At 50.2% G+C, this 14,245-nt stretch overlaps 2 protein-coding genes across 2 annotated transcripts; both read right to left on the bottom strand.

The window, feature by feature from the left end:
- Nucleotides 1-37: 37 nt before the first annotated feature.
- On the bottom strand, nucleotides 38-8,958 carry LOC136531759 (phospholipase D zeta 1-like). Its single transcript, XM_066524408.1, has 2 exons — nucleotides 8,502-8,958; nucleotides 38-313 (listed from the first exon to the last, which is right to left on the bottom strand). The coding sequence occupies exons 1-2, from the start codon at nucleotides 8,796-8,798 to the stop codon at nucleotides 170-172; spliced, it is 441 nt and encodes a 146-aa protein (XP_066380505.1). The 5' UTR covers nucleotides 8,799-8,958; the 3' UTR covers nucleotides 38-169.
- Nucleotides 8,959-11,939: 2,981 nt separating this feature from the next.
- Nucleotides 11,940-13,570, bottom strand: LOC136531758 (uncharacterized). Its single transcript, XM_066524407.1, has 2 exons — nucleotides 12,888-13,570; nucleotides 11,940-12,775 (listed from the first exon to the last, which is right to left on the bottom strand). Exons 1-2 carry the CDS (start codon nucleotides 13,017-13,019, stop codon nucleotides 12,281-12,283), a joined length of 627 nt encoding a protein of 208 aa, XP_066380504.1. The 5' UTR covers nucleotides 13,020-13,570; the 3' UTR covers nucleotides 11,940-12,280.
- Between the last annotated feature and the right edge of the window lie 675 nt (nucleotides 13,571-14,245).

Below are 14,245 nucleotides of genomic sequence, written 5' to 3' on the forward strand. Positions count from 1 at the left end.
TAAAAATTACTTGCAACATCTCATAATTTGAAGGATTTTAATAATATATTCTGGAAGAAATTAATGGTCAAAGATATGAATTGAAGACCATGTAAGTCGAATGTGCCAAGTATTTTTTTACCAGAGTAGAGGGACTACTCTGATGTGTACTGGAAGTTTCCATTATTTATTATAATGTAAATAGGAAACTGATTTCCAGAAAAAAACTAACCTGCTCCTGCTTTTCATGGAATTCTTCAAGGAATTCACGCCTCTTCAATGCAAAGTGAAGATAGAGAACCTGCGAAGCTTTCTTATATAGACGCCACCTAAACTGGTAGAAGTACAAAATGTAAAACAAGAAAAAGAATGAACGTACATCAGAAACAAATAAATATGTACTGAAAGTTGATAAAATATCAAATATGCGCAAACTAACAAAGGTATAAGGACTAATGAGCTTCTAAAGTTATTTCTATTTCATCTGTTTTCTGTTCGCGCCTGCACATACAGTTTGTTCTGCATGTATATTATATTAGTAACTTCACACTGATTGTCAAAGTCACCACATGATCCACAAAGGTCCAACAGCATAATAAGGTAAGCAAAGGGTAACAAACACTGCTTCAACAATAAAAAGGGCAGACCCAGTGCCGGAGACTCCACATAAGTGGGGTTTGGGGAAGGGATAAACCGAGACAAGCCTTTCCCCCACAAAAATCTGCGGAGAGGCTGCTTCGAACCCACGACCTGGTGACTCAGTGAAACAGCTCTCACCACTACACCAAGCCTACCCTTCTAAAAACACTGCTTCAACAATCTGGCCACAAAATCATGCACACAATTGCTTGAAATAGATAATACATGCTTATATCTCAGGTCAATATACTGTTGCTTCTAAATCTTTTATCTAAATGGTTCCCTATTGAAAATGGATTTATCATAATCAAGTAACTGCCAACAGCCAATTGACCAGAATGGTCACGTTCAATTATGAACGTAAAACCCAAAGCCATTTGCAAGATGAAATATCAAGAACTTGCAAAGAAAAGCACGCTTGTCAATAACATAGGTACTAGAATCTTGTTTTGTAGGAATTGCAGTATGGGATCATGCTTCATGGCTCACCATTTTTTAGGAGTTTCATTCGCTAGGGGTTCTTTGGTTTTGTGAATTGGAAATTGGGTTCATGATTCGGAATAATATTACAAAGTGAAAAGGAGGGGGAAATTCAAAGAAAAGGAGACCACAGTAGTTAATACGCAGGGGCACCACTGTCCAAGGTTGCTTAGGACAGCTAGTTCATACATGAGGGACTGGGGTGTCAACCAAAGAGGGGTTTAGTGGTGGTGGCAAATCCTACATCAGGAGCCACTGCCAGAGACAAGTGGAGGAGCACAAGGTGGGAGCATCATGCCATGGGAGACCTCAACGCTGAGCAGATTGTAAAGAAGAAGAAATGCTGTGTATGAGAAGATGAGCAGGAAAGAAGAAGACCCAGGATGTCAGATTGACAATCCACAATTCGATTTTTTTGCCCCCATAAAACACTCGGGTGTTAGAGAAACTGACACTATCATTTCCACATCCATATTGGTGTATCTGGTCATGGCCATTGATCTGTCTCCCAAAGGAGCTTTGGTGGGCTGGGAATTTTCTAATCTTCAAAACTTGGCTTGAGCAGTTCGCATGAGGATCATGAGGTGATTGTGGCTTCAGAAGACCGATCCTAGTCGACCTTGGACTATTTTCCCCATTAAAATTCGTAAGTGCCCAAGCTTCTTTCTCCATGGCAGTGGTATCTGAAGTGGGCAATGGAGCAGACACTCTCTTCTGGAAAGATAGGTGGATCCAGGGCCAAAGGATTACTGACCTTGCACCGCCAGTATTTGCTATAGTATCCAAGCGAAGAGCAACCTGTAGAACAGTACTTTGAGGGCCTCGACAATCATGCTTGGGTAGTTGGGTTAATGATATTCAAGGAGCTTTGACTGTTGGAGCCATCTCTGAGTATCTTACACTTTGGGACATCATCGCTGAAATTGTTAGAATATAAACAGCCCATATTGGGCGTATGGCCCATTGGCCTTGTATACATTGTAACCCTAGCGTATTAGGCTATATAATGAAGGTCACCCCCCCTGATTAGGGTGTGCGGTGTTTCTACATGGTATCACGAGTCTCAGGGCCCTAATTTTGGGTTTCCTTTCCTTTCCTGTCTTCCGCTTCCTCCTCTGCCCGTGCGCCCTGCTCTAGGGCGTGCGCCACCGCACCACCGGGCCGCGCTCGCCTCCAACCGCGCCGCCGCCCGCGCCCCCCGCGCCCCTGCTCCGATCGCGCCGCCCCTGCCGCGCATCCGGTCAGGCTGCGCCCCGGCGCCGCTGCCGCCATGACGTCCTAGTCAGGTGCCTCCGCCACCTCCGGCGTCCTTGGCTCCCACTCTTCCGGCGCTATGGGGGGGGGGATGCTCTTGCTCCTCCCTTCTATGCCGCCTATGCCTCCGTCAACGTGAAGCAGCACGTCCCGATCTCCCTCAGCCTCGAGCGTCCCAACTACTCCAAGTGGAAGGCGTTCTTCACCGCCCTCTGCGCCAAGTACGGGCTGCTCGGCCACATTGATGGCACGGAGGCCGCGCGCCCGGCTGACCCCACGTGGTCTCAGCCCGACGCCTGCATTCGTGGCTGGATGTACGGCTCCGTCGACGACGCCGTCCTCGATCTCGCCATGGAGGAGCCCGATCAAGACGCGCGCGCCCTGTACGTCTCCATTGAGGCTCTGTTTCAGGCAAACAAGGAGTCTCGTGCTGTTGTCCTTGGACAGGAGTTTCACACCATGTCCCAGGGCGACCTCTCCGTCGACGCCTTCGCCCAGCAGATGAAGCACACCGCCGATGCCCTCCGGGAGGTTGGTCACGCCATCTCCCCCGCCCAGCTCGTGCTCAATCTCCTGCGCGGCATCAACCCCCGCTTCGCCACCACCGCCGACATCATCACCAACACATCGCCGCTCCCCGACTTCAAGACTGCCACGAACATGCTCCGCGTCAAGGAACTTCGACTTCGCACCGAAGGCGCGGAGGCTTCGGCCTCCGCCCTTGTCGCCTCCACCACCTCCTCCTGCACGTCGCCGTCCTGTCGGTCCACCCCTTCTGCGACCTCCAACCGTGGGGGCGGTGGCAAAGGCAAGGGGGGCAAGGGCAAAGGTGGGCGTGGCGGCAATGGCAGCGGTGGCAGCAGCAGTGGCGGTGGGCGCAACCAGCAGCATGGCGCGCCACAAGGCGTTTTCGACGGCCGTCAGGCTCCTCAGCCGGCCGGTCCTTGGGTTTGCTACAACCCTTGGCCGCCCAGTGGACTCCTCAGCAGCAGCAGTGGGGTGCACCACCCACGCCTCCTCCACAGGCGCACACTGCCTTCGCGCCCCCCCAGTTCTCCACCACGGCCGGTTCCCCGGCGTACGGGCCTCTAGGCATCTGGGATCAGACCGCCCTGATTACCGCCCTCAATCAGATGGCGGTTCAGGGGTCTGCCCCTTGGGTCATGGACAGCGGAGCGACATCCCACATGTCCTCCAACGACAGTATTCTTCTCTCCCGTCTCCCGTCACCACCATCTTCCATTACGGTCGGCAACGGGCAATCTATTCCTGTCCTTAGTCGTGGCACATCTTTTATACAAATAGCTGATCGTTCTTTTCATCTTGATAATGTTCTTGTCGCTCCACAACTCACTCGTAACCTGTTATCTGTTCGACAGCTTACTCGGGACAATAACTGTTCAGTTGAGTTTGACGCCTCTGGTTTTTCTGTTAAGGATCTCCAGACCAAGACGGTCCTTCTTCGGTGCAATAGCAACTGGGATCTCTACACCATTCCACATCACATGCCCACGCCTTCTCGCTGTCACGTCGCCATCGTCTCCCCGGAGCTGTGGCACTCCCGCCTTGGTCATCCAGCACCCGCCGTCGTCAACACTCTACATAAGCTATCAGCTATTCAGTGTAATAAAGCAGCTCGCTGCATCTGTCATGCCTGCCAGCTCGGCAAACATGCTAGGCTGCCTTTTGCTAGTTCGGTTTCTAGTACATCAGCACCTTTCGAACTTGTTCATTGTGATGTCTGGACCTCTCCAGTTTCGAGTATTTCTGGCTATAAATTTTATCTTGTGATAGTTGATGATTATACACATTATTGTTGGACATTTCCTCTTCGCCATAAATCCGAAGTTCATGAACACATTGTTCAGTTTATTGCTTACGCTCACACACAGTTCAGTTTTCTTGTGCGCTGTTTTCGGGCAGATAATGGCACCGAGTTCCTCAACACTGCCACCGCCACCTTCCTGGCTATCCGCGGCATCCTCCTCCGCACCTCGTGCCCCTACACATCCACTCAGAATGGCAAAGCTGAGCGAATGCTTCGCACTTTGAACAATGCTGTTCGGACGCTTCTGATTCATGCCGCCATGCCTACCTCCTATTGGGTTGAAGCTCTCTCCACCGCCGTATTCCTGCTCAACCGGCGGCCATCCTCGTCCATAAATAACGGTATCCCATATCATCTCCTCCATCACAAGATGCCCGACTACTCCATCCTTCGGGTTTTTGGCTGCCTGTGCTACCCAAACCTTAGTGCCACGACTCGCCATAAATTATCTCCTCGTTCCGCGGCGTGTGTCTTCCTCGGTTACCCTCCTTATCAGAAGGGCTACCGGTGTCTTGATCTCTCCAATCGCAAGATCATCATCTCACGCCACGTCGTTTTCGATGAGACTCACTTTCCGTTTGCGGCCTCCAAGCCCCACCCGGATTCTTTTGATTTTCTGTTACAGGACTTACTCCCCGCGCTTGCTCCGTCCACCTCGGACGTTGGGCACACGCCGCCCTTGGAAGATGCCGGCGACCCCGTCGGGCTGGACCCCGCCATCCTTTGGCATGGCGCTGCCTACCGGCTGTCCCAGGGCCAACGCCCGGCTCCTTCAGCCGGCCCTCAGGCGCCCCTGCAGGCCGCCCCTGCACCCGCGGCCCCGGCGCAAGGTGCCGGCGCAGCTGCACCAGCTACTGCCGCCGTGCCGCCACAGCCTGGAGGCGGCCAGCGGCCTCTTCGCGTCTACACTCGTCGTCCGACACCGATCCCGCCTGCCGCGCCTCCTCCAGAGACGACGCAGGCAGAGGTGCCGCGGGCACCAGATCCTCCACCACGGGCGACTCGATCCCGGACAGGCTCCTTGCCGCCGCCCATCAGGCGCTACGGCTACTCTGCGGCGTCGTCACCCCTGGCTTCTCCGCTGCCCGCCAACTCTCGTGCCGCCCTGGCCGACCCAAATTGGCGGGCGGCGATGACTGAAGAATACAAGGCGCTCATGGCCAATGGCACCTGGCGCCTCGTACCTCGACCGCCGCGTACCAATGTCATCACAGGCAAGTGGGTCTTTAAGCACAAGTATCGTGCTGATGGCTCTCTTGCTCGTCATAAAGCCAGGTGGGTAGTCCGTGGTTTTTCGCAGCAATACGGCATCGACTACGACGAGACATTCAGCCCGGTTGTCAAACCGGCCACCATCCGCGTCATCCTCAGCATCGCCGCTTCTTCCTCCTGGCCGATTCATCAGCTGGACGTGAAGAACGCCTTTCTTCACGGCCACCTGACTGAGACGGTCTACTGTCAGCAGCCGCCCGATTTCATCGACTCGGCCGCTCCCGACCATGTCTGCCTCCTGCAAAAGTCCTTGTACGGACTCAAGCAAGCGCCCAGAGCCTGGTACCAGCGGTTTGCCAGCTTCGTCCAGCGGTCTGGCTTCACTGCTTCGACCTCCGACACGTCCCTCTTTATTTACAAAGAGGGCACCGACATCGCCTACTTGCTGCTCTACGTCGACGACATCATCCTGACAGCTTCGTCGCCCGCACTACTTCGGCGCATCACCGGGCTCCTTCACTCCGAGTTCGCCATGACAGATCTCGGGGATCTCCATCACTTCCTCGGGATCTCTGTCACATGGTCCTCTGGCGGCCTCTTCCTTTCCCAGCGCCAATACGCTATGGATCTGCTCCAGCGCGCTGGCATGACCGAGTGTCACTCTACAGCGACCCCTGTGGACACTCGCGCCAAGCTCTCTGCTACGGACGGCGCTCCGGTGGAGGATGCTACCCAGTACCGCAGCCTCGCTGGTGCTCTCCAGTACCTCACGCTGACTCGTCCGGACCTCGCCTACGCCGTTCAGCAGGTGTGTCTCTTCATGCACGACCCGCGCGAGCCTCATCTGGCGATGCTCAAGCGTGTCTTGTGGTATGTGAAGGGCACTCTGTCCACTGGGCTTCACATTGGCATTGGCGGCATCGACAACTTGACCGCCTACTCCGATGCTGATTGGGCTGGCTGTCCGGACCCTCGGCGCTCCACTTCGGGCTACTGTGTCTTCCTCGGCGACAACCTCGTCTCTTGGTCCTCCAAACGACAGACCACGGTTTCTCGTTCGAGTGCGGAGGCTGAGTATCGTGCTGTTGCGCACGCTGTGGCTGAGACTTGTTGGCTTCGTCAGTTGCTTCAGGAGCTCCATGCGCCCATCTCTTCGGCGACGGTTGTCTACTGTGACAATGTCAGCTCTGTCTACATGACTGCCAATCCAGTTCATCATCGTCGCACGAAGCATATCGAGATAGACATTCACTTCGTCCGTGACAAAGTGGCCTTGGGACAGGTCCGGGTGCTCCACGTCCCATCGTCTCATCAGTTCGTGGACATTATGACCAAAGGGTTACCTGTACAATTGTTTACTGATTTTAGGTCCAGTCTTTGTGTTCGTGACACTCCCGCTTAGACTGAGGGAGGGTGTTAGAATATAAACAGCCCATATTGGGCGTATGGCCTATTGGCCTTGTATACATTGTAACCCTAGCCTATTAGGCTATATAATGAAGGTCACCCCCCCTGATTAGGGTGTGCGGTGTTTCTACAGAAATGTCTTTGCAATCGGAGGTTGAGGACTCTCATATCTGGCGCTTCTCTTGTGGATGGCTCCTACTCAGCAAAGTCTGCTTATGCTGGTCTTCCACAGGGAACTTTTAGTTTCATATCTTGGGTGAAGATTTGGAAATCTTGGGCGCCTGGCAAATGCCGGTTTTTCATGTGGCTTGTTGTTCGGGATAGATATTGGATGGTGGACCGGCTTGTTAAGTGGGACCTCCCGCATCCTTCACGTTGTTGCAATCAAAAGGAGATCAATCATCTCCTGCTGTCTTGTGTCTTCGCTCGGGAATTTTGGTTCAATATTCTGAGGAGAGTTGGACTGCAACATCTCAGTCCAGCCTTAGGAAACATCCTTTGAGAATGGGTGGGAAACGATCTCTAATGGTGTGCGAGATCAGATTAAGAGGGGCCTCAACTCCCTCATCATCTTAGGTTCTTGGACTTTATGGAACCCTCACAACGGATGTGTGTTTGATGGGGCATCTCCTAGCTTAGCTAGAGCTTTGTTAATCGCTAGTGAGGAGCTGCACTATTGGGGGCTAGCTGGAGCGCGAGGCATTAATTATCTCCTTGCCCTCGTGCCAAGTGAGAGTTAAGCTTAGGCTGTGGTCGACTTTTCTTGTAAAGGGTGTGCATGTTTCTTTGTAGTCTACTCCCTGTGGGAGCGAATTTTAGGTTGGGGTTAAAAAAATCCCCTCGTCTGTCCCACGGCCAAAGCACAGGTCAAAAGGCCCGGCCCGGTTCTCACAGGGCAGCGGTGCCCCTGTGTCAGGGTGGGGCAGGGGTTCGGGGGTTTTCTCGGCATGTGTGACAAGGTCTTCTCTCTTACAGCAATGCCGGGGTGTGGCTTACCCCCTTGCAGGTTGAGTTTTTAAGTGGTGTGGGTGTCTGACTTCGTTAAGGGTTCTTATCCCTTTTTTCCTTCTTAAAATATAAGTATATGCACCTTTCCTGCGTGTTCAAGAAAAAGTGCAGAGGACAGCACCACAGAATATTTCTTTTTGTTTTACAAACTAAAGATAAGTTGGTTGTGTGATATTTAAAGAACACAAGTCAGCAAACATGTAAAATATACTCTGTAAGTTGGAAGCGAGCATTGCTAATAATCTATCCAGACATAAAATTGACGGAAGAACTGCTCATACGCAGGAAGTCAGGAACTGAAATAACATAGGTCAAATTTGAGCAGCCACCCAACTGAAATTTTGACCTCGTGTTCCCAACATAAAACAAGGGAAAACGAACCTTCCTGCACAGTCACAGACTTGCTGTTCTGTTAAAGTCAGCAGAAAGGTGGTTATATAAAAATTCGCAGTAAATCAATCACTAATTCCAATACTTCGATTCCATTAAGCATATACCGATCAGTAAGTTAAATGAACTATGCATGCCACTTCCGAAATGTAAACTAAATCATCCTCCATACACAGTTTAAATGGAACATATATCTTATCGTGGATTCCACCCAATCACACCGAAGTCACATGATTTTCCAGGGTTTAATTTTCCATCAAACAATCAACCCAAACCTCAAAACATTTGGGGAAGGATCACGGACCTGCTTGTAATGAACCTCGATGGTGTAGGAGAGCAGCATAGGCGTGATGTCCCCGGCGTCGGGGCGCGAGACGGCGACGATGGACGCCCTGGGCAACTCGTCGAACACCCGCGCGGCGTCGGGCACCCGGAGTGATGCCGACGCTGAGGCCGCCAGGACCTCCGGCCGCCGCTCGAGCTCCCGCTCCTGGTCCGTAGGCGCCGCTTCGCCCTCGAGGTCCTCCTGCGGCGGCATCCGCGCGTAGCGGTGGTGACCGTGGCGCAATCCCGCCGGCGGCGGTAGGCTCTCCAGGTTCATGGATGATGGATGCTTCGGGGAGGAAGAACAGCTGGGACGGGATCGATCTAATGGCCGGCGGAATTGCCCGAGTTTTTTTTTCTTTCTATTTGGATTGGACGTGTCGAAACGCCAGATGGAATGGAAGTGAAGGCAGTCGGAAGACAAAGTGGAAGTTTCTATAGCTTGGGACAGTTGGACTCCGGAGGGATGGTGGGGCGGCCTGTGGCACCGGGTTCGTCGGAAATTTCCGTGGAAGCACCTCCATTGTTACAATTGTTACAATTTATGCCCCTACGTTTTCATACGCAAAACGTAGAAAACAAAGGCTCTGTTCGATTAGTTTATAAGCCGTTTATGTTAATTTGTTGGGTTAATTTATTGGGTTAATTTGTTAGGAGAAAAAAATATTATATTATAACTGAAGCCAGCTTATAACGACAGTCGAAGAGAGCCGAAAATTTTTCAACGATCCAAAGGGGGCCTTAGAGGTTGTTCGGTTTCACGTTTTCAGCTCGTCATCGATTCACGGTGTGAATCATTGCTTTGTGCTTGGATGAACCAATAGTAGCGTGAACATATCTGGCCCAATACAATTCCCTTATCCCTCCCCTCCCCTCCCCGTGGAATCGCGTCATATGGTAGCAAAAATCAGCATCGCCACCCCCATTGTCCTCGCACATCGCACACGCACCTGTGTCCTCGACTCGCCTCTCCTTCGTGGCTTCGTCCCCTGCCACCGTGTTTCTGCCACCCCGCGGCGACTCTTGCAGCTGCACCGGCCAAGCCCGAGGCTCCCTGCGGTGACTCCCACTGCCGAGTGCCGAGGCGCCAAAGGCTGCCCCTACGCCGTGTCCAAGATGCTCAGCGCGACCCTGGCCACAACCCTGAAGACCTAGCTCACCTAGACCTTCGCCCCAACGCCAGCCAAGATGAAGAAGTTGTCCTCTTTCTCCAAGGTCGAGAAGAAGAACATATAGCATTCACATCATGAAGCAAACACAAATGTTTATAGTTCTACTATAACTAGGGATGAAAATGGTACGGAAATATCCAGTACTGAATTGCATCGTTTTCTACATTTCATTCTATCAAATTCATATTTTTGGACAAATTCGAATTCAGTTCGAAAAAAGGAACACCAAATTCGAAATCAGAACGAAAACGGTTTAGACGTTTTCCAACTGTTTTATACTTTTATTTCGGAATATCTTGAATTCGAAATTCGGTTTAAACTGAATTTGGCCCACTAGAAGTCCACTTTTAGAAAAATTGTATCTTTTTCATACGATATCAGATGAAGATGATTTTTATATGAAAATTATAGCTCTCGATGAGATTTACAACTTTCTAATTTTTAGTTTTTTCATTTAAGGTCTTTAAGATGTTCAAAAAACCAAACAAAGTTTTAATCATATATTAATCGCGAACAAGCGTTCGTTGTCTTAGAAAAATCATATCTTTCTTATATGGTGTCAAATGGAGATATTTTTTTTTTATCAAAGTTTAGGACTTGTTAATTGTTATTCACTCGATCATGCTTGTTATGCACTTGGTCCTACGGGACAATATTCCTATTGTTTTTTCGTATACTGATCGTGTCCGACATAATTCCGCTCGAATTAGTTCGTTTTAAAAATTCTCGATATTTCGTAAGTTTTTTCGTTTTCGTTTCTGATTTTACCGCTTTCATTTTTATTTTCGTAGATGTAGAAAACAGTTGAGACCGACCGTTTTCATCCCTAACTATAACAACTAGCGTCGACAACTTATTACATTGTCGTTGCCACACCCACCGTCTGAACCAAATAACACCTTAATCTTGTTTATATGCACTAGCAGGTATAGGGGTGGCAGTTGAATCCTTAGGTGAGTGTGCCTTGTGACACGCCATCTCTCTCTTATTTCAATGACAAATTAGTGAACAACTAAAAAGACAGATGTATCTCTACTCTTTTTTGTTCTCCCCTTTTGTTGATGGGGAGGCAAACGATTGCATCCAAGAACTTTATACATTATTGCTATCATGCATCTATATGACACTCCATTTTAGTATTACCAAACCTAAAGCCTATAATAACGAGTCCTAAGTTAGAGTTGTGTTCTTTTTAGAACAACATTTGAATGCTAGAATTCTATTATTTCCTCATGTGGAGGTAGTGTGTCCTAAGGTTGTTGTGTTTATCTTGGCATAGGGGGAATGACCCTATTGGTAGGAGATTGCATAGAGGGATGTGACGTCGAGACGTCGTGCACATCAGGTGTAAGCGCATACTGCATAACTAGATATAGAGAAAATCACTGATTCCAGGATGCAACCACAACCTTTTTTTTTAGGAGAGTGCTAGCTTGCATATAGGTTTACGTAACCAACCAAACGTGAGCAAATTACACTACAGGGTTTAATAAGGGGTTGTCCAGGCAACCAATCAAACTCATAAGCAATGCATAAATACACAAGCCTTTTAGTAAATCTGATGAAGCATTGAATAGATATTTAGGAGCTACAATCCACTAACTCCCTCAGTCTCTAGATACATAATGACTTCTATAGGTGAAGAACATTTCATTCCCCTAAAAAAGGCAGCCGCCAAATGGTGAAACTAATGACTAGGCTTGCTCTAAAGTTGGCTAGCTCTTGTTTCGGTTCTTAGAAATCCTAATATCCGTGGATATATAAAATGTGAATACCATGAGTTGTTATACTTTTAGAAGAAAAGAGTATAATTTCAAAATTAACAATTTACAATAGATCGAACCAAGTTTCACTATATAAGGAAAAAATTAACTTGTCTATGTAGGTAAAAATTTATAAAAGCACTTATCAAACAAGTTCTAACGGTGTATTCTAAACCATGACTTGCTTGCTTATATGGATAATCGTAAGAATAATAGTCAAACTCCAATTAACCTGAGGAGAAGTGCAATATAAAAAATCTAAAGAGAACGTGTTCCAATTTGGTCGGCGCGTGAATCTGCTCTCTCTCTCTCTCTCCTCTCAGACCATATAGCCTGTTCGGTTGGCTGGTTTGTTTCGTTGCTGATTTATGAAGAAATACTGCTGGCTGGTTTGTGCGAGAGAAAAATACTGTTCTGGTTGGAAATTTACGATTGTTTACGATAAGTCACAACCAAATGAATGGGCTGATAATCTATCACCTCTTAACCTAAAAGTTCAACACAAAACTGAACAACAGCCAAAACTTTAGACTTTTTAATTAGGAGCCAACAACCTTCTCGAAGCAACGAATTTGAAAGAAAAACGTAGCAGCTGCAACTGCAAAATACTCCCACAGACGGAAGAAGAAAACGAGGAAGGAACCATTCTAGAAGCAGCTGATATTTGACCGTTTGACCAACTAGTCCACGCGCTCTCTGAATACATAATAATTTACTGACATTTGGTCCAAGCTTCTGAAGAAGAAACCCGGCAAAGGAAGGCCGAAGGATTCGCGTCGGCCGTTGCGGCAACCAAGCCAGGTGTAGCTAGCTGCACCTTCAGGTCACGTCACGAGGTAGATGGGCATCACCGGAGCGCCTTCAGCGCCACCACCGCCTGCGAGGCTAGTGGACCTGAGGCTGACGTAGGGAACCGCCACTGCCGCGGCGCCGAGCTCGGCGGCGGCGAGGCGGCTGCCGGACCGCACGGCCGGCGCCCAGCACGTGCACGCGGCCGCGCCGTCGTCGTCGTCCCCGCCTGCAGCATCGTAGTCGGCGAGGTACAGAGGCACGGTGGTCGACGCGGCGGACCCGTACGGGGGAGTTGGAGCTGCGGCGGGTGCGGGTCTGGTGGAGGAGGGGCGCTTCTTGAAGAGATGGAGCGCGGCGGAAGCGGCGGAGCTCCACCACCGGCGGCGCTGCTGCTTCTGTGGGCGGTGGTGGTGCTTCTTGGAGATGGGCTTCTGGAGCTTGAACCGCGCGGACTCCATGGGCTTGCACTGCGCAGGCTGGTGCTGGTGGTGGCGCTGGCGCCTACCCCACAGCCGCTTCACCTCAGGCTGCGGGACAGAGGAACCACACCGCACGTCAACACAAAATGCAAGAACCAGCACCAGCAGGCGTGAATCTCTATTCCTTTTGCAAGATGTGGATGTGTAGAGATGGATGGACCTGGGAGAAGAAGTGGAGGAGCTGCGGGTCGAAGCCGTAGTCGTTGAAGTGGTCCGGCTCTGGCTCGGCGGCGGCGGGCCCGGGGAACGGGACAGCAGTGGCACTCACGGCCGCCGCTCGCTTCTTCCACATCGCGACAGTGCCCTCTCAGTTACCCGTATCCTCTGTGTGCAGTGCAGAGTGCAGAGCCAGCCAGCTTCGTCGAGGTCTGATCTGCAATGGAGGGAAAGAAACGGAGCCCGGGGAGGGTAGAAACAAGGAACCACGCGAACTCCCCTCTTCAAAAACCACGGGAACTCTCTCTGTATCTGGGATTTGGAAAAGAAGGCCGTGGAAGCTGCGATCTCGTTGTACGTTTCTTGGAAGAGCTCACTGTAATCGATTTATCGATCCAAGTTTTTATCATGCCTAGGAAGCGCCGCGGATGTTTGGGGAGATGGGCAGGCAAGCTCGAAGACTGAATTGAGTGAGCTGGTGGGTCGGGGGCGGCAAAGCCATTGCAGCAAGCAAGGCACCGGCCACCGGCCAGCGGCCAGCAAAGTGACCGTTGCAGCGCTCCCACTCCCACCCACGCACGGTCCCCGTGACAGCCTTCATGGCAGCGGCGCTCCTCTCTTTTTCCGGCCTCCTTTTCCAAGCCCTTTCTTCGATTGCTCGGGCCTCCGCTACTTGAAAAGACTAAAAGACACGTCGTCTGTCCGTCGATCTTTTTGACCAACCAGCCACCCAACCGGCAAGTCGACAATGCACACCAGCGCTGCGGCGGCGCACTCTGCTCTCTGCAATTTTTCGGCAACAAAGACCCCGGCAGGGGCATTCCCAGTTTCGGATTTCCCTGTCCTGAGAAGATAAAACTGCTCAGCGCGAAAGAAACTTGTGCGTTTCATGGATTCTGTCAATCAATCAATTCAAACAAACAAGCCCTCGTTTAGTTTGACCGATTTGGCGCCGGCAAATGTACTGTAGCATCCTGTAGCGCAATATAGCATTTTTTTATATTTGATAATAATTGTCCAATCGTTGACTAATTAGGCTCAAAACGTTCATCTCGCAAAGTACAATCAAACTATGCAATTAGTTTTTGATTTCGTCAACATTTAGTGCTCCATATATGTACAGCAAATTTGATGTAACGGGGAATCTTCTTTTTATACAGTGCCAAAGTTTGAATTTTGGTGAACTAAACATGCCCCAAAACGCCTCACGTCAACTTAGACAGGATTCTGTCCGTCAAAGCGGTTCCATTCTATTCGTTCGTCAGCATTGTTTTTGGGCTTTTGTCTGGTGAAAAGCTCGATAGGCCTGTGGTCTGCTGCGGTACAGAAATGTGTTGTTGGGCTGAACCCGTGCCTACGTTG

The sequence above is a fragment of the Miscanthus floridulus genome, unplaced genomic scaffold (genome assembly GCF_019320115.1).
Source record: "Miscanthus floridulus cultivar M001 unplaced genomic scaffold, ASM1932011v1 fs_432_6_7, whole genome shotgun sequence".
In the NCBI taxonomy this organism is placed as follows: Eukaryota; Viridiplantae; Streptophyta; class Magnoliopsida; order Poales; family Poaceae; genus Miscanthus; species Miscanthus floridulus.